At 43.3% G+C, this 18,261-nt stretch overlaps 1 protein-coding gene and 1 long non-coding RNA gene across 3 annotated transcripts in view; one reads left to right on the top strand and one right to left on the bottom strand.

Moving 5' to 3' along the window:
- BARD1 (BRCA1 associated RING domain 1) overlaps positions 1-12,524 on the bottom strand; it is a 40,581-nt gene extending 28,057 nt beyond the window's left edge. Inside the window, exons 1-5 of one of the 2 annotated variants that reach the window (XM_079310985.1) lie at positions 12,456-12,509; positions 12,277-12,372; positions 12,134-12,190; positions 8,003-8,148; positions 453-1,450 (exon numbers count right to left, since the gene is read on the bottom strand). In XM_079310985.1, coding sequence (XP_079167111.1) covers positions 453-1,450; positions 8,003-8,148; positions 12,134-12,190; positions 12,277-12,347 — 1,272 coding nt within the window. In that variant the 5' untranslated portion in view covers positions 12,348-12,372; positions 12,456-12,509. Of the gene's footprint in view, positions 1-452; positions 1,451-8,002; positions 8,149-12,133; positions 12,191-12,276 lie in introns of both variants that reach the window. The other variant, XM_079310984.1, reaches the window with a different exon arrangement.
- A 273-nt stretch (positions 12,525-12,797) lies between these two features.
- LOC306804725 lies at positions 12,798-14,372 on the top strand. The gene is made up of 3 exons (XR_013774984.1): positions 12,798-12,886; positions 13,722-13,839; positions 14,277-14,372. It is a non-coding gene; the product is annotated as an uncharacterized lncRNA (long non-coding RNA).
- The last annotated feature ends 3,889 nt before the right edge of the window (positions 14,373-18,261 follow it).

Below are 18,261 nucleotides of genomic sequence, written 5' to 3'. Positions count from 1 at the left end.
TTATCTGATGTTTCACAGAGTTACCTTCATGTACATAACTCAGATCTTGCCCTGGCTGAGTTACCAGCTCAGACTGAACTGACCAAGGTCACTCTGTGACATCTGAAATACTTCCTAAACTCCTCATGACAAATCAGAGACAGCTTTCTGGCACACAAGGCCAAAAGATTTAAATGATTATCACTTTCTAGAACTCACAGGTGTAACTAACACTGAACTGCTTCGAGTTTCCAAGTACAATCATCTTTGATCATTCAAACAGTCATTTCTTTATGAAATCAGAGAATCAGGTTGGAAACTTCCCAATAAACCCAGAAAAAAAGATATCACAAAATGAGATTTCCCTCCACAAAATAGGATGTTCTGAGGCAACTGGTTTCCAGAACATTTTTAAAACAACATTGTCTTTTTAAACCTCTGCTTAAAGCTGAACTAGAAGATGATGGTCCTACCTTGATGGAAGCAACATGCAGCAAAGTCTCTCCCTTGAAATTTCTTCTGGCAATTGGGTTGACTCCAGGGGATTTCAACACAGAAGGACTGAGTGGTGTTGCTACTTGACTGCAGGTTTTAGAAGTGGATGGGGTAGAGGGAGATTCTGAAAGTGAAGGACTGCTTATTGCTTGAAGGGCTGCAGATCTCCTTGTCTTCATTCCAGTGTCAGTGAGTTTGGATGCAGAGGAAGAAGTCTGAACTGGTGTGTGTTCAATGGCTGGGGAGATGGGGGAGCCCTGCAGTGACTCCTCCAGGCCATTGGCCTGCCTGCCTGACTCCCCAGCAATGCCCCCCTCACTTCTCCTTGCTCTTTTGGACTGAGGAGTACCCTGAAGTCTGGACTGCTCCCTTCCACGTTTCAAAGGTGTAACTTCATTTGCTATTGACAGCAATGTCTCTGCAGCACAATTTTTTTCCTTGCTATCTCGTGCAGAGCACACAACTTCACTGTTATCTTTCTTCTCTGGGGATTCTACCTGTGGTGGAACTTCCACATTTTCTGTATTACTGCTGGAGTCAGCTTCCTTTACTGACTCCTGCTGAGATGTTTCCTCAGGGCTCTCTGGTTCCTGAGTGCACAGCACTACTGGTTGACTGCAGATGGTCACACACTTTCCCTTGGGAGTCTTCTCCTCGGCTCTTTTCTGCTCAGGTTTCTCCAAGCTCCACTTCATGTTAACATCTGCTAAATGTTTCTTCTTCATCCTCTTAATCTGCTTCTGGGTTGGTTTTTTTGTTGGTTTGGAGGGCTTTTCATGAGGAGGGGAAGGAAAGAACTCATAAACTGATGTGTCCTTGTCCTGGCCAAGGTCATTGCTTTTAGTCTCAGCATGACTCCTGTTCACCACACATCGAATCTTTTTGCTTCTTGGGCTGAACCACATTTTTATCTGCCCCTTCTTGCTCTTTTTTCCCATGTCTGAGTCAGTTGGTGTGCATGTATCTTCTGCTGAATCTAAGTGCATGAGGAAAGAGCAAAAATTATTATGGAGTACTCTTCAGAACCTGACAAAGCAAAAAAAAAAAAAAATACTGTAACAACATCTGCAAGAATTGATGAAGTGTTACTAAATACAATCTATGAGTGCCTTCATTCCTTCTGAGAAGACACACACAGTGACTTCAAAAGCCCTGGCAAGGTCACCCTTTTGGGAAGGCACACAGAGTGACTATAAAAGCCCTGGCAAGGCCACCTGCCACTCTGGAGCTCAGAGATCCCAGTGCAGCTACAGTTGTCCATCAGGCAAGTGAGCATCTCCTTCAGCAGTCTGGGCTCACAACACAGCACATGCACAGAAGAGCTCTGACCAGGTCAGAAAAGGACAGAAGTTGGTTTTGTCACTGAGCTTTCCTTGGAAATAGGTTTAACAAAGAGGTATGTGCATACACAAAAGAGTACAGAAACAATTTTCTAAAGAGATATTTACAGTTCACCCAAGGATGAAAAGGAAAAAATAGCTGTATGCAAGTAAAACCAACATCCTTATAAAAACATCAAACATTCCTGAGAAATTTTGACTGATTCCACAGATATAGCAAATGAACCAGAAGAATATATAGAAAATCTGTAAGCAATTGTGTCCTGTCATTTGATCCTTTACCCTTGGGTAGTAAATAATTTCAAGGAAGCTAAGCATTTTGATGATCTCAAACATGTCTTTAAAAATAAGCAGTGGAGCAATTTTATAAATCATATTTGTAGAGTACATTCCAAATCAATGACCAGGATGACAAAGGAATATCCTGTACTCCTCCCAGCACATGAAATAACAGCTGAGAACAAGGGCTGAGGATATAAATACTGCCCTCATTGGCTTAAGAATAAATTAATAGTATAAAGTAACCTCAAAGTTGGACACTAATTTGACAGGTTTTTTGACACAAAAGAGCTACAGGTGCTATTTTAGGTTGTTTGAACAAGTCCTCCAAAGTAAATGCACAACTCATTCTTCCTGTTGCCTCAAACAGCAGGGACTACCACTCACAAAAGTCTTGGTAATTTATAGCAATCAAACACAAAACTAATATGAATTTTGTTTTGTTTTTAAGCAGCACTGAGCCCAGGACTAGAAGGGAGGACCGGTTTCAAGCAATTTTAAATAAACTATACAAAGTCTCAGTTATTAAAAGTGACAGATACTGCAACAATCTATCACTTTCACTTCAGTGCATTAAATTTCTATGGCTAATTTATTATCTCCATACCTTCTCTTTTATTTTTGGTGCTAGTAACTACAGCCAGTTTTTCACAGCAGGCTGGGGTAAACTCATAGCAGCAAACACAGTAGTTCCAATCCCTTAGTCACAAAAGGGTGCATTTGAAACTCCACTTAAAAGAGAGCTGTTGTAGCTAGTAATTCAACCCCAAAACAGACATTCACAGTTGTCTTTTAAAGCAATATTGCAAAGTTAAGTGTTTCCTTAATCTTGATTTCAATTACCCTACTTATCCCTCAAATTAAATCCTGTTCCATATTAGATTTAGCTGGAGGAATATGTAAGCCATCAGACCAAAAGTGTCATTAAGAATACAGCTTGAGGCTAGTTAATCAATCATTTAGGCATCTAAAGATAATCATCACGTATGGAACTTCAGCTATTTGGTTTTCCTCTAAGGCTGGGCTTGGTGCAAACAAGAAAAAAAGCTTTGAAATTGAGACTGAAATCTCAGAACTAGCTAGCCTTGAGATCACATCACATCTATTCTGACAATAACATCTAAAAAAAGGAAGAGCTTGATTGCAAAGAGATGCAAAATATAAAACACAGGTTAGTATTTACTCATCTTGCCTTCACTGTTTACACAAACTAGCAGATCTCCTTGTAAAATATTTACCTTGCTAAAACTATCAGTCATCCCCAAGTAAAGAGAAAGAATAAAATCAGCTTGCAGAAGTAATTTGTGCAACAATTTTACAACGGCCAGAATTCTTTTTGATGTGCATAGCACAGCAAGGCTTTAAAGTCCAAGTGACAAATTCAATCAAAGGCACTGTCCTTCAGAAGTATGATCTAAAGCAGCAGAACACAATGAAGCATTTACACTGGATGTACCACTTCTGGCAGCAGCAAAGCCTGTGAAAAATCCACCACCAGGGTTCTTGAGCTGATCTGCTCATTACTGGTTGCTCAGCAGGGCCTTACTGGTCAGGTTGTTAATAACCTGCTGAAAACATAACATGCCAAAGAATTACCTTGCCAGGAGTGTTTTTCCTCACCTGCAATGACCTGAGGTGTAATAGAGTATGCTGCATGTTCTAGAACAGGGACATGATTAAAAGATGCCCATATCCTAACAAAGAGACCCTGCACACCCAGGGGAGGAAACTGCATTTTCTGGTTTTTCTTAGACTCTGCCAACCCTTACTCCATTTCCAAAGTGTACAAAGCAACTTGGACAAATGGCCTATCTACCTTCCCTGAAAATCAAATCTTTTGATGGACTCAGAGCTGTGAGAGAGAGAGAGAGAGAGAGAGAAAGGAGATTCAGCACCAAGAAGTTGAAAGAAGTTTTTATGATTTAATACACAAATGTTAATTTATATAAAGAGGGTATTATCTGGTAGCTAAGTTCATTCAGTTAAAGTTAAACCTTCAGAGAAAGTTGTTCAAAATAAAATCAATTCCCATGAATTCTCTGCTGTCTCTGAGTTTGAAGCCAGAGCTTAGATCTCAACAGGATTGAAAAAAAAAATTACTATTATGATTTTTATTTCATTATATTTTTGATACCTAAGTGTCCTCCCAAAAATTTTCAGAGAGGCATTTAGACAAGGTAAACCAGTAGAGCATGCCTTACTAATTCTAGATTTTGAGCACTTTCAATAGCATAAAGAGCATCCACAGTAACAGTATTAGAACCTGCCTATAATAAATGCAGTAAATTTAGTCTCTATTACCTATTAAATGTAACTTTCAGATACACAGTGCGGTAACTGAATTATTTCTAAATTAGAATTATTTGCACTTAATAAGCCCAAGTTTCTCAATGCTGACATTTTTAATAGAGTTGGACTTCTTAAGTGTTAAAAGGGTTGAGAGCACACAAAAATACCAGGAAATAGTAAGTGCCTTGCAACTAGAGCTCCAAGTTCTTCTGTAGTGCAATAGCAGGCTAGTACAGAGGGGGAAAAAAAGGAGCAATTAGAAAACGTGGTTTAGCTATCATTAATCTGCATCAAAGGAATATAATGATGCACATTGTGTGCCTTGCAAATTATTCTCTATTACGGGTTTCAGAACAGAAGTTGAGAAATCTCTTTGACAAACTAGTCCCTTATTAAAAATCAAAGGGAAGAGCTTTGCTACCATCTGTGCAACATTAGTGCCTTCACTGAAGAATGATTATTTTGCAAGTTAAGTATTCAACACCGAGGGGGAAAGGGAGAAATTCCATCTATTCAAAACCTCATCTTTAGATGTGTCACAGCGTCCATGGAATGCAATGTCATCTGTTACCACAGGAGTTCCACACCCAGTAAATGTGAAACAAAGTAAATGTGAAATAAAGGCTGATTGAAAGCTGATCTGTCCACCAGCATCTGCATGAGTTCAGGAAGCTTTGACCAACACCTGCAAGGTGCAGCTCTGCATGAGAAGAGGGGAGGAAGGCTTTCTGTTTGATGTATAAGAGTGAAGCAGATTGCTACAAAGAATAGGCAAATCAACTATAAATGGTTGGTGATGGCTCTGCAAATTTACAACCATCTCTTCTTTTTAAAGAATGTTACACAGAAAAGTCTAAGCATTTAGAACTTCCCTTTCAAAATCATCACCGTAAATCAACAAACCTAGTATTTAATGTACACTATGCTGGTGATTCAAGAAGTCCTCAGGAATTACCCACCTGTGCAGCCCATCATCCCACCAGTGTCAGTTCCCAGGATGTTCTGGGCACTGCAACAGCAGAGCTGAAGAGTCTGAGCTGCAGACATCCTGCCTGTGGTGCCTGCAGCACAGATCCTAGCCTCCCTTTACCCTTAGGAAGGCACAGCCAAAAGGTCAGGCACCTCTCCTCACCTTGCCATGGACTAAGCATATAAAACCTCTAACAAGTGAATTCATTTGGAGGCTCAGCATCTCCTACCTGCAGCTTGAATTTTCCACCTGCAATTTGCATTTTCCAGCCAGTTTCAGGTTTGTTGTTTGCCAATTCATCTCCAGTCACCCCTGGAGTGTAATTTGCTGTGTTTCCCCCTAATTTAAAAGGGAAGTATTAGCTGGTTTGTGCAGTCTTTCCTGAATTATTTGCTGCTGCTTCGTACAATGCACATGCTGTTTGGCAGAAGTTATTTTTTATCCCAATGGAATACAAAGTGAGATCCCTCTCATGTCTGCTGTGGAACCTCAGGGTACAGGGATTTTTGTATTTGAAATATTCAGTGTGAGCTTAACCCTATCCTTTTCAGTCACAGCAGTTCTGTGGGGTTTTTAAAAAGAAAAACACACAACTTACTGCATGCACCAGCTCTGTCAGAGACTAAAAAAATTACTAGTAGGATGCACTTAGAAATTTCAGCATCAACAAAGATCTCCAACAAGATTTAAGAGAAGTCACAACTGTCTCAAAACAAGGCACATACAGCAAATGTGCAAAAGGGACATAAAACAAATATATGAAAATATTCTTTTTTTTTCAACTGCTTCTCTTCCTTTCCTGCACTGAAAGATTGATTTTTCGGTCTATTTCCTTCACTGGAACATAAAGTACAATTTCTGACCTTTTAACACAAAAGAGAAGAAAATACTGTTGACAGAAGCACAGTGCTGTAAGAACATGAAAGCAAGTCCTCAACATGAGAAGACAGCCTGTGATTTTCCCAACTCAAACATATTTCACTTTGGATACATTAAGTTCAAGGCAGAACTTGATGTATGCAGACATCTATGGGAGGTGAGGGATTTGCTAGAGATGAGGGACAAAACATCCTGATGAATTTGATCTCAAAATCTCTAAACCTACAATATCCTGTGATTTCCAACCATATTTTTTCAACACAGAGCTGGTTGTTCTTAGAGGTGTGCTCATTTACTTATGAATTCAAGCCAATCCTGACAGTGAACTATTACCAGCTCAGGAGGATTTTCTCCTAACCTCAGTCTCACACATCCAAGAGGCCACTGTGCTAATCCTTAACACACTGCAAGGACTACAAATGACAGAAAGGTATCTCCCAAGTAACTTCATATAAAATACTCTTGCAAACTTCTATTTTGTGTCTACATTTAAGTCAGAACAAGGGATGGTGAAAAGAACCTCATTTAGTTCTGTGGCGTAGCCACACCACGCAGACTTTATTTTTAGAACTATGGGATTACATGTACTATTCAAATTTTAGTACAGTTAAACATCAAACCAATTTTTAAGAGTTAATCCATCTCTAAGAGTTCTCCAAGACACCTAATAATGCTACCATGTTGTATTTTAAATGCTTTATTTATAGCATCACAAACAGTTCCTCTCAGAATGATTGTCTTCCGAGTGTGCTTTTAAATGTCTTCATCACTTAAAATGTTTCCCTGAAGTCCTATTTAATCCATCATCTGTTTTCTATGCTCCAGAAGATTTAATCACCATAGGATTTTATACCTATATAAAATGTATTCCTTTACACTTGGACACAGGCTTCCAGCCTCATCACTTAAAATCCATTTTGGTGTCAATAAAGAGCTATTCCATAAATGAATGAAGGTGCTGATGGGATTAGACAGACAGAAAAAGAAACTTTAACTTAGACAAACATATTTGGAAGCAACAATGAAGGAAGAATTACCTATTCTGTATCTGACAACTAAATTTATGTTTTCCAAAACTTGGTATTACATAAATGCTCCTCTCTGAGCTTGCAGAAGAAACACACAATCACCTACACTTATTTCACTACGGTTTTTCCTACTCTGACAAACAGCTAAAATTTGATAGAGATGAATTCCCAGAGTATACTCTCTGCAATCTTCCAGCACAGTCAGCAATGACAAAACTTCACTGCAGCACACTAGCTGATTGTTAGGGACCAGAAAATAAATGAGTTAAGACTGGCTTCCTTCCCCTTTTTAGACAAGGAACATAGATAATTTTTCCCATGTGCAAAAACCCTGAAGTGGAAATTACAGGGACAGCAGGCACGATTCAGTGCACAGAAATTCAGAGGCAGAAGATATACATTAATTCTTTAACAGGGCCCCCCAAAATACAATGCAGAACATTATGCACTGGGTCTCCCACAAGATACAACCACCTGTGCCCCTGTTTTGTGCCACGTGACTCAGCAATCTCTCCCACTTTCATCTAATTTTGGAAGACGGATCCTAATGAATTATGGACTAACCCGCTCAGGCGGATTTCTTAGTAAAACAGATTCAAAGAACGAGCAATCCATACAGACAGCTCTCTTCAAATCAAATTTTCCAAACATGATTTGGAACAGCCTCTCGGAATTCTAAGCAGGGCTGCACTGAGAGATGAGAGGGGTGGCCTGGACTCAGCGGGGAGCAGGGTGAGTCTCACCGGAGGCGTCGGAGCCCAGGAGCTGCCGCAGTTTGCTGCAGAGCTGGATCATGGTATCCAGCTGCCGGTTGATCTGCGCGTCCTGCACCCAGGCTGGCATGTGGCACACGGGGCACTCGGTGCCAACACAGTCACCCACACAGCACCTGAAAGGAAAAGGGAAAAACCATCACCCAGTGGAAGTTACCCATTGCACCTGCCATTGAGCATTTCACAGCCCAGAGTGTCTGATTTTAGCATTGACAAACCATCGCTGTAAAGCCCACACGAGTCAGTGACAAAAGCAGGACAGGACATATTCATCATGGCAAGTGACAAGCTTGGGTTGATGTGTCCAGCAATGTGTGTTCTGTCCCCATCTGTTGAGCCGGGTGGGGCAGTGACCCTGATCTCCTGGCACATATTATCTGCTAATGGGCCAGCTTTAAACCAGCTGGGACAATCATCTTTATCTTTCCACAGCCCATCCTCCCTCCAGGAAGATATCATCTGCTGCTGGCCCATTCAGTGCCACTGTGGGACTGATAAAATTACATCATCCCACTGGGAGATGCTCCAGCCAGGGGAGCAGCCAAGCCTTTCCTACCCAGATAAAAACTGAGATTTTGGACACCAAGGAACCTTCTTTCCACTGGATTCCAGAGGAAAGCCAGACCTTTCCACATCATCCCTGGACCTTCAGAGGAAACTGCACCTTCTCCAGGAGCACTGCTCCAGCTGAACCACATCTGCCACTGCAGGAGGATGCAGCCACCATTGAATGGGACTGCTGCCAACACCCTGACTGACTGACAGGTGTCAGCTTGGATTCTGACTCTGGCAGTGGTTTTGGGATTGTTCTTTGTGATACTATATTTCTATTTTAATTTTCCTAGTAAAGAACTGTTATTCCTAATTCCCATACCTTTGCCTGAGAGCCCCTTAATTTCAAAATTATAACAATTTGGAGGGAGGGGGTTTACATTCTCCATTTCAAAGAGAAGCTCCTGCCTTTATTGGCAGACACCTGTCTTTCAAACCAGGACACAAGCTGAACATAACTAAGCACCCCACTTCCAGAGCCCTGTCAAGACAGTCATGAAAAACACTGTGCCTCACAAGCTGACCCAAATTTTCAAAAGCTCCACTGCTGTTTGACTCCAGATAACAAATAGGCTTAACAGTTAAAATTACACATTCTTTTACATCTGCTATTCTGCAGCCTTACATTTTTAAACAAGTGCCAGAAAGCCAACCCATAGCAAAGGACAATTTCTGCTTTCTCCTAGCTAATATTTGCTTGATGCTGTGAAGAAGTTTCACCTGTGTGAACATTTCTCTAGGTGCTCAGAGTATTTTATCACTGCTCTTTCACAGCACTGATGTCAGATGACCATGCTGGGATAGGTGGTGAAACAGATTTACTCATTAATACTACTCTCCCCAAATCAGCCTATAATCTTTTACCCTTTTGATTAGACCTTATGATTTGCTATCTGAACTGCAACATTCAAGGGCCATTGCTACATCTCATCTCCTATCCTATTAAATAGAGGTTATAGTTCCACACAGCCAAGACTGAATCAATTTCAACAGTTTGAGTTACCTGACCACTACTCATGTAAAAATTGTTGCTAGGTGTGTAACTAGGCAGAGGACCTTGTGGCTGAGGCACTGCTGTGTTTGGGAGACTGAAGCACAGCTCTTGGCCCCAACATATCCTGGATGACACTTGACAAATCACTCAGAGGAAAGGGAAAGGCCAACCAGGTCTGCTCCTCTAGGGAAGCTGGCCTCAGGCTTCCCACCCTTGCAAATGGCACTGCAAAGGAAATGCAGAATGACTTTCATGACTTTCACACCATAACATCTCTTAATTATGTGCAGCTGTTGGGGTTTGGTAGTCTACTGGTAATGACTGCAGGTGACCTGCACCTATCCCAGCAAAACTGATCTTGATAAATATCCCTGTCCACAACAAAACCGTGGTGAGGGAGAATTGGTTGTTTTATGTGTGATCTGAACACAGGTCAGTTCATTAGTTTCAGATCTTTCACTCCCATATTTCAGAAGCCAGCTCCAACCACTTGCCCCAATTCTCCCCAGGTATGTTAATAAATGTCTGTCTTCAGCAGTGGACCAGAATCAGTTCACATTACTTCAACTTGACAGAAATTCATCTTAGCAGCCTCAAGTTAACAGAATGTAAACCTAACATCACTTAAATGTAACAAAACTGAAGTCAGAGTTGAGAGTGTTCCTTTATAAGTTTTAGACACAACAGAACCTAACTCATTTTGACTCCACTGTTACAAAAAAAGTACTGGGAATTTGTCATACAACAGTTAAACATCAATGAACAACATGCAGGCAAACAACTGAGTTGTAACTGAAATAGCAGCAGCTTGGACTTACTGGAGAGATTATAAAAGTGTGGCAACCACGCTGTAATACTATGTAATTTAGCTTTGAGAATAACTGCAAATATTATTGAAAATACCTAATTTGAATCTAAAGAAATTAAGCTGAATTTCCTTAGGCTAACTTAAAAAAATAGCCACTGCCCAAGACTCAATCATCTAAGGACAGATTAAATTACTACTAAAAGTAAGGCACAACAATAACTCAGATAATAGCAAATAAACTCCTTTTTCTGAAGCAAGAAATAGCTTCTAATGAGTGCTTAAGACTTCTGTTAGCTATTCTTTCCAGCCTCATCAATACAAACTGCATTGTCCACTTAATGTTTGGCAATCTCTTCTTTAAAAACCCCAACAAACTTCAAGGAGCAGTGAATGATTTAAATCTATCACCTAGAATATGCAAGGGTTATCCAAAATAAAACCACAAAGCATTAGATGCCCAACAGCTAAACAGGAACACCTTCCACTGTCCCAGGGTGCTCCAAGCCCCATCCAACCTGGCCTTGGACACTTCCAGGGATGGAGCAACCAAAGCTTCTCTGGGCACTCTGTGCCAGGGCCTCCCACCCTCACAGGGAAGAATTTTTTCCTAATATCCAATGTAAACCTGCTCTCTTTCAGTGTGAAGCCACTCCCCCTAGTTCTGTCCCTATGTGCACCTGTAAAATAATCTCTTCAAGAATCTTCTACAGCAATTAATGCCCCCAACTGGGAAAGAATATGTGTCTGGAGAGAAATAAATCACCTGGGCATCTTTCAGTACATGCAGACTGGAGGAAGAGATGCTGAGGGCTTCTGTCCCGTGATCAGCTACTCCTTAAAAAGCCAGTAAATATTTTGTTGGTATTTTATCTTTCAGGCCTTCAACACTGTAAGCTCCTATTGGAAAAGTAGTGGATACACATCCTTGAGGGAGGGAGGGTTTCCTCATATTTTACTGATATAGTGACTATGGATTAACAGGAAGCAAAGCTGAGTATCTGTGCTGGCTTACAAGCAGAGGTTAGACATTGTCCTTCTTCTTCACCCTAACAAAGGTAGGGTTTTATCAGACTGCTTGCACCTGTGCTGTAAGATGCACTTTTAACTCCCCGTGTGAAGAGCAGTGGCACACAGGGCTGCCAAAAGGCTCCACCACCTCTCCCAAAGGCAGTTCTGGGGCACAAACATTTCAGTCTCTGCCATTACTGACAATGCAGTGGGCTGTCCTACCACAGGTGATCACTTCAGAAGTGCCAGAAGTGCTCAGAAGTTGGCAGAATGTTTCTAACTTGAGTCAGTTTATTTAAGCACCCAGATTATTTGACCAACCCAAGCCTGCCTATGCCAACGCGTTTGGATGTAAAAACAGGAACAGAGGCAGATTGGAAAGAGCAAAGGCTTGGTAGAAGGCCAAACCAAAACAAGCAGCACCCAACCCTCTGGGGCAGAGGAAAACCCCCTGGGAAACAGGAACACCTTCCCAAGCTGCTCTTTTTCCTTTATGTGAGGAGGAAGGAGTTGAGGATGACGAGAACTGCGAGTTGCTCTGGAATTCTACCCCACTACAAGCGGACGATTCCCTCCATCACACTGCGAGCTCCCTGGGCAGCATGCTGAAGCCTAAAGCAGCACTGCAGCACGGGGCTCACAGGGGAGCAGCAGCTCCCGCTCTCCTCAGCCCCCGGGAGGAGCAGCGGTGCCCACATCCCTGTCCTTTCTCCACAGCACGGCGGGCCCCGCTACTTACAGGCAGAAGACGTGCTCGCACTGCCCCAGGGACACGGGCTCCCGCAGCACGCCGGCGCTGTGGGCAAGGCAAGGAGAAACTTTTAATATGCGCGGCTACACGGCAGGGGGAAAGGGGTGGGGGAGAAGGAGGACATCCATTACCAGCGGGAGCATCTCAGCGCCCTCTCCAGCCGCCCCAGCGCGGCGCGGGTGTGGGACCAAGGCTGGGCCATGGAGGGAGCGGCGGGGCAGAGGGGGCTGCTCGGGGCCGGCTGGTTGCCCGAGCGTCCGCGCAGCGCCTCCCTCATCGCTTCCCTCTTCAGCGCCCAGCTCAGCCCGGCCTCCCCTCAGCGCTTCCCGCCGCCCGAACCGAATCCCCCGCCCGCCGCCACTGCGCAGGCGCGGCGGCAGCGCGCGCGCGCCCCGCCCTCAGCGCTTCCCGCGCTCCGTCAGGGGCGGGCTGGGCGGAATTCCCGGCGCAGATGCCGCAGGGTTAGGGCGGGACAGGGAAAATGGGTGCTAATGTCTTCGCGTGAAACTCAATAATTGGGAATTATAGGGAAAATCGGCTGTTAATGTCCTCAGGAACGACTAGGTCTAAAAGAGTGGCTTGACAGTCTTGAGGAAAAATGGGGCTTTTTGTCTCTAAGAACATGAAACTGCACAAGTTTGTTACAGAAACCAAACTTCTGAATTTTAGGGTAATAGGAGAAATGGGCCGTTTCTAAGTCTGTTGCAGAACCCAGAGCGTCAGAACTTCCGAACTTTGAAGGTAAATGACCATACGTGTTCGAGCAGCTTGGAGCCATTTGCTCCTGTCCCATCCCTGTTCCTGGGAGCAGAGCCGATCCCCCGGCTGTCCCCTCCCTCAGAGAGTTGTGAACAGCCAGACGTGTCCCCTGAGCCCCCTTTTCTCCAGGCTGAGCCCCTTATTTCGGGTTTCCAAGGTGGTTTTTCCCTCAGCCTGTGTGTCCTGCAGCACCTCATGCCACAGCCCAATCTCCCACTTTTGCAGGCTGATGTTTTTTTAGGAGGTACCTGCACATCCCTCTACAGCGTAATTACTGGAGCACATAAAGCAGTTATAGCAGGAATTTATCACTTTCAGGTAGAAATACTCCTGGCCAAGTAAAAGATAGAGCAGGAATGCCAGGAGCAATTTATAAGGGGCTTACTGACATTTCACGTGGAGAAGCTCTGCCAGTGAATAAGCATCAAGCCATAAATCTCAGAGAAAACATGATTAAAGCAAGCAAGTTATTCTTTGAGGGAACTTCATCATAAAAGGACATGGTGGCGTGGAGCTGTGAAATTTGGTTTGTGACAGTCGTAGGAAACAGCCATCAGAGGGGTGTCCCAGCCTTACCTTACCTGGACAGAAGGAGTTCTACTTAAATGGGTGTTAAATCAGGGCTGAAAGGATTTCTGAATAAGTTATTAATGTCTTCCAAGAGGGAGGTTCTCCAAGTTTTCAAGTGTCACACTCCTCTGTTTTCATAACCTGTTCCCTCCGTGGCTCCTGAACATTTGGGATGATATAAATTATGAATTTTATATTTTTTTTTCTATATTTAGGGAAAGCCAAACATTTATCTTTTTTTTACTAGTATGATCCAGAGGTGCAAGGAAGCAAGCTCCTCACAGGATGTGGAATTGGGAAATCTCTCAGCACTTTGGATCTGAGGACAACATATCACAGGGTGAAGCAGCATCACTGAGTTCATGGTAACTGCCAATCCCTAGCTGTGAATCCATAGAGGGATTCCTGAAAATTTGTGTGCAAAGAAAACCTAATTTGGTGCTGTTGTAGCTTTAGGAATGACAGACCTTACTTGCTGTTTTAAGGGGAGACACAAGTTTTAATTTGTGGAATTTTTATTCCCTCGGCACTATTGCTTTCTAGATGAGTACATTTGTTTATCAGGTGCTAAGAACTTAAGATAACCAGGGCCAAATTCCCACCTGCTGAATGCATTTAAACAGGTTTTTCTCTGAGGTGTTTAGAGTTTTCTCATTCTACTGACTTTTCTGGGGCATGACAATATTCACCACTGTGGTCCCTTACTGAAAACTGCCCAGGTATATCACAGCTGCCTTAGACAAGCAGTGCCAGGAGTGAGAAATGTGTCAGGCAGCTCAGCTTGTTCATTCATCTTTCTCAGTTTAGGAAAATAGAGAATGGGGACTGCCACTTGGTGTTTCTACATGCTTTCACTCTCTGATTCTCATGAGGTAGCAAAAAGCTGAAGATTCTTTAGGGGATGTCAAGCAATTTCAAGGAGGTTTCTTTAAAAGAAAAATACGGCAAAACAGTACAAAACAAACAAAAAAAAAAAAAAAGGAAAAAACCCAGAGCAAACACAACATCTGCTTCAAGGTGCAGCATCTTCCTCACCCTGTGCTCCAAAAACCCAGCTCCCAGCATCTCCCAGTGCACCAGGGATCCTGAAAGATGGCAAAAAGCCTCAGTGCTGAGATGAAACTTTAACACAATTTGAAGTGTTCAGAGCAGGTTACAAACAGCACTTGATCCATAGATCTCTTGAGCCAACCTGGCATTTATGTTCACAAAATATGAGATGCCAATATATACTGTATAGCACAGTAAACCAGATAAGTGCCTCCTCTTCCTTTCCTCCAGCTGAAATATGTTTAGTGTCTCTCTCAGTAAATCCACAGATGCAATAGTTTCCATTGTGCTGAGACATTATGTGGGAATTTACAAACATTTACAACTGAGTTAAACTGAGGCAAAGCACTGCCCTGGGCAGCCTGCATCTAACAAATACTTGCATTCAAGAAAGATGTAAAAGTCACGAATGATTCATTCTCCTTAATTTTATAAAGGTTAAGGAGCTGGCACTCTTGGAAATCTAAGAAATGTCTTCTTCAGCTGTGAATTACTGCAAGCATTTGGACAGTCAGAAGCAAAAAAAAAAAAAAAAAAAAAAGATGGCGGGGGGGAAACAGAGGGAAGCAAGAAATATATCTCTAAATTTGGTTTATGCAGTATTTAAAGTACAAGTCAAGCCATTCCAGGCAGTCTGAGGCCCACACACTTTAAAATAAATTTGTTGCATGACAGAAAGCCAGTAAAAGGGTTTGAGCAGTGGTGTGATATAGAGAGGCAGTGGCTCTGCACCCTGCTGAGGCAGGGCTCATCCTCAGCATGCTGGGCTGGAAATGGGATTTCCAAACAATGCTGAGCTCCAGAGCCAAAGCTGCACTGAAGGATGGCTCGGCTCCCTGGCTGACGAGGAAGGTAAAAAATCCTTCATTCCAAAGCATTGCCCGTCTGGTAAAGACCTTTTTATGGAAATATACCACTACCTGATATTTTATTCATTTAGTGAAGCTCCCCCAGCTGTTTCTCAACAAATATACATTATGTGATTCATCGTGTAGCAGGAAGGAGCATGCAGAGGGAAGTCGTTCCATTGAGTTTTGGAAATCAATTGTTTTCCTAGGGGCTTAAAAGAGCCAAAGCTCCATGAAGAGGGGAATCCCTCTGCTCTCATCCACCTGAATACAGAACACATCCTGAAACCTCTGCACCCTGCCAGGAAAGGGTGCTCAGCTTGATGTGCTGAGCACCCACAGCACGCACCAGGATGGATCCTCTTCATCAGAAGACTGAAGAAAAAAGGTGCAGAGAAGGTGCAGCCTCATCTTTGAATTCCCTCTCCCCCCAAAAGTTTGAATCAAAGGCTTTAACAGGCTTACTTTGCTCCTCAGGCCACCCCTCTGGGGCCAGTTTTGTTTCACACCCAAAGCCCTGTGAGCTCACTGTGGTTGTGGGCTGCAGCCTGGTTTGACAGACACGGGGCTGCTGAGATCATTCAGTGCAGTAATTGATTAGGGCTGTCAGACTACCAAGTTTTGAGATTTCAAATACTGAGGGATTTGATCCTGAAAGGAAATAATAATAATAATAAAAAAGTCTATTACACTTTCAGACTAAGCAGCACAGTCAGCATTGCATTACACAGCATTAAATTATTCCTTGAGTCTCGATAGCAGGAACATCTGCTGGTGTTAGACATGGCATTTTTAATTAAAGGCAGCAGCAGAGAAGCCTGTGGTTCATTGGTTCTGCTTTCACTGTGTGAATTGCTAAATCCAAAGGGCACTTGTACAAAAGATTTGGTCAGAGCACAAGGTCTGGGCCCAGCACTGCAGAAGCACAGTGGAAAAGCAGCAGAGGTGACAGGTAATTTCCACCTGCCCATTGCCCACCAGGAGATCTCTGTCAATGCCCACATGGGTCAAAACTGCTGGGGGTTTTACAAAATTTAAATTATCCTTCTGATTTGACCAGAAAAGGGATTTCCTGCAGAAAGGCAAGTAACGGAGAACATCAGAGCATGAGAAAACCCTGTGCCCAGCCCAGGGACCACGTTCACACCTTTGCTGCAGTAACTGCTGATGCTCCCCTGCTCCAGTGCTGGGGTACATGGATAGATGGCACAGACCCTCCCTGCCAAGTGGTGCCTGCCACAATTTAGACTTCCAAAGGAAAGTTTGCATCCCACATCAGCTTGGCCCTCCAAGAATTCTGGTTTTTATCAGGTCAAGCATGACCAAAAATCCCCATCAGTTGTGGGATTTGAGGGATTTCAGCATGGCTGGAAAATGCTCAAAACCCCCATCAGGGTGGATACTTCCAAGACAGAGCCACCCAAAAAACAGCCTTCCTGCCCTCTTCCACCTACACCACCCCAAGGCTGTCCCACTAACCTGGGTCAGGCTAGCAAGTCTGCTTTGATGTGACCTAGCTTTTCCTCAACAAAATCTGAATTTAGATCTCCAAAATGCCAGGTGCTGACCCAACTGGATGGATGGGCAGAGATGAGGAGCAGAGGGAATTTCTTGTCTGGGGCTGTGGATGTCAGATGTGTCATGGACACGTGTGGCTGCCTTCCCATTGGCACTGAGGGGCCCAGGATTTCCCTCAGCAGGCCCCACAGATGGTGTTTGTTTGCTCAGCCACCATAAAAAAGGAAAATATTTGGTGCAATCTGCTAGCAGACAGAGACAGACATATGGTCAGGAAAACACAGTCAAGGCTCTGCAGCAGCTTTTAGATGTTGGATTTCCCTTGAGCTGAATAGGACACAAGTCCAAGGAAGCCACTGAAGAACCTAGGTGCAGGTTGTGTCCTGCTGTGGCTTGAACCCTCCTATTAGCCCCCCCTCTAATTAATCTTATTATACTATCCCTATTGCACTGGAGTTATTGCAATTAACCCAGTTTTAATTTATGCAAACCTCAGCTCTGGCTCCACGCTTGGAGAAGTTCACCCTGGTTTGATGTCTGTTCATCTGGCACACACAAAACAGGTTAAAAATGACAGAGACCATTAAAGGCAATTACTTGCATTTTTAGACCCAGAGGAGTCAAAGTGCAGGTGCAACATTGCTTTTGATCTTTTTACCTGTTTTTAAATGTATCATTGCAGCTTCAAGCCTAAGGGAAATCTTTGGATCACCCCAAAAAAATCAAATTATTTTTATTTCCTTTCCAGTTACATTTTAAAAATGCAGACCATAATTGTTTCCCACATATCAAGGCCTATTTCTTAATCAGGACTAACCTCCAGCTAAAGCAGCACTGGTGACCTCCATGAGGTGGGTCAGGAACCTCCACACCTTCAGCCAGGGCTCAGCACCTCCAGTTCCACCAGGATAAAGCAGATAGTCAGGACTGTGAGTGCTGGACTGACTTTGGGAAGAAATTTACTGGTATTTCCTAACAACAAACCTGCCTCACTTTAAAAAATTCAAATTGTTTTGGGGAGTAGAGTAGACACCCCCCACTTTGCCTGAGTGCTTGAGGGCAGAGACAGATGCTGTGCCCAAGCAGTGAGATGAGGATTCCTGGACAGTGAAGCTGTGTCACCAGCAAATTTAGAAATTATCTGTGGAGAGGGATGGAGCCAATCTGGCAAGAGCTCCACACCCAAAACACCCAAGTAGAGTCATGTTGGTGCCCTGCCAGCCTTGCTGTGGTGCATGAGTGTCTCAGCCCCACCTTTTAACTTGAAAAAAGTCGAATCAGGGGGAGAAAATAATACTACAGTGAGGAGTACAGCTGGCATTTCTGGAGAATATGAAATATGTGGGTAATGCTCACTTAATCTAAAATGAA

The sequence above is a fragment of the Erithacus rubecula genome, assembly GCF_903797595.1.
Source record: "Erithacus rubecula genome assembly, chromosome: 8".
In the NCBI taxonomy this organism is placed as follows: Eukaryota; Metazoa; Chordata; class Aves; order Passeriformes; family Muscicapidae; genus Erithacus; species Erithacus rubecula.
This window is presented reverse-complemented; position numbering and strand designations above follow the sequence as displayed.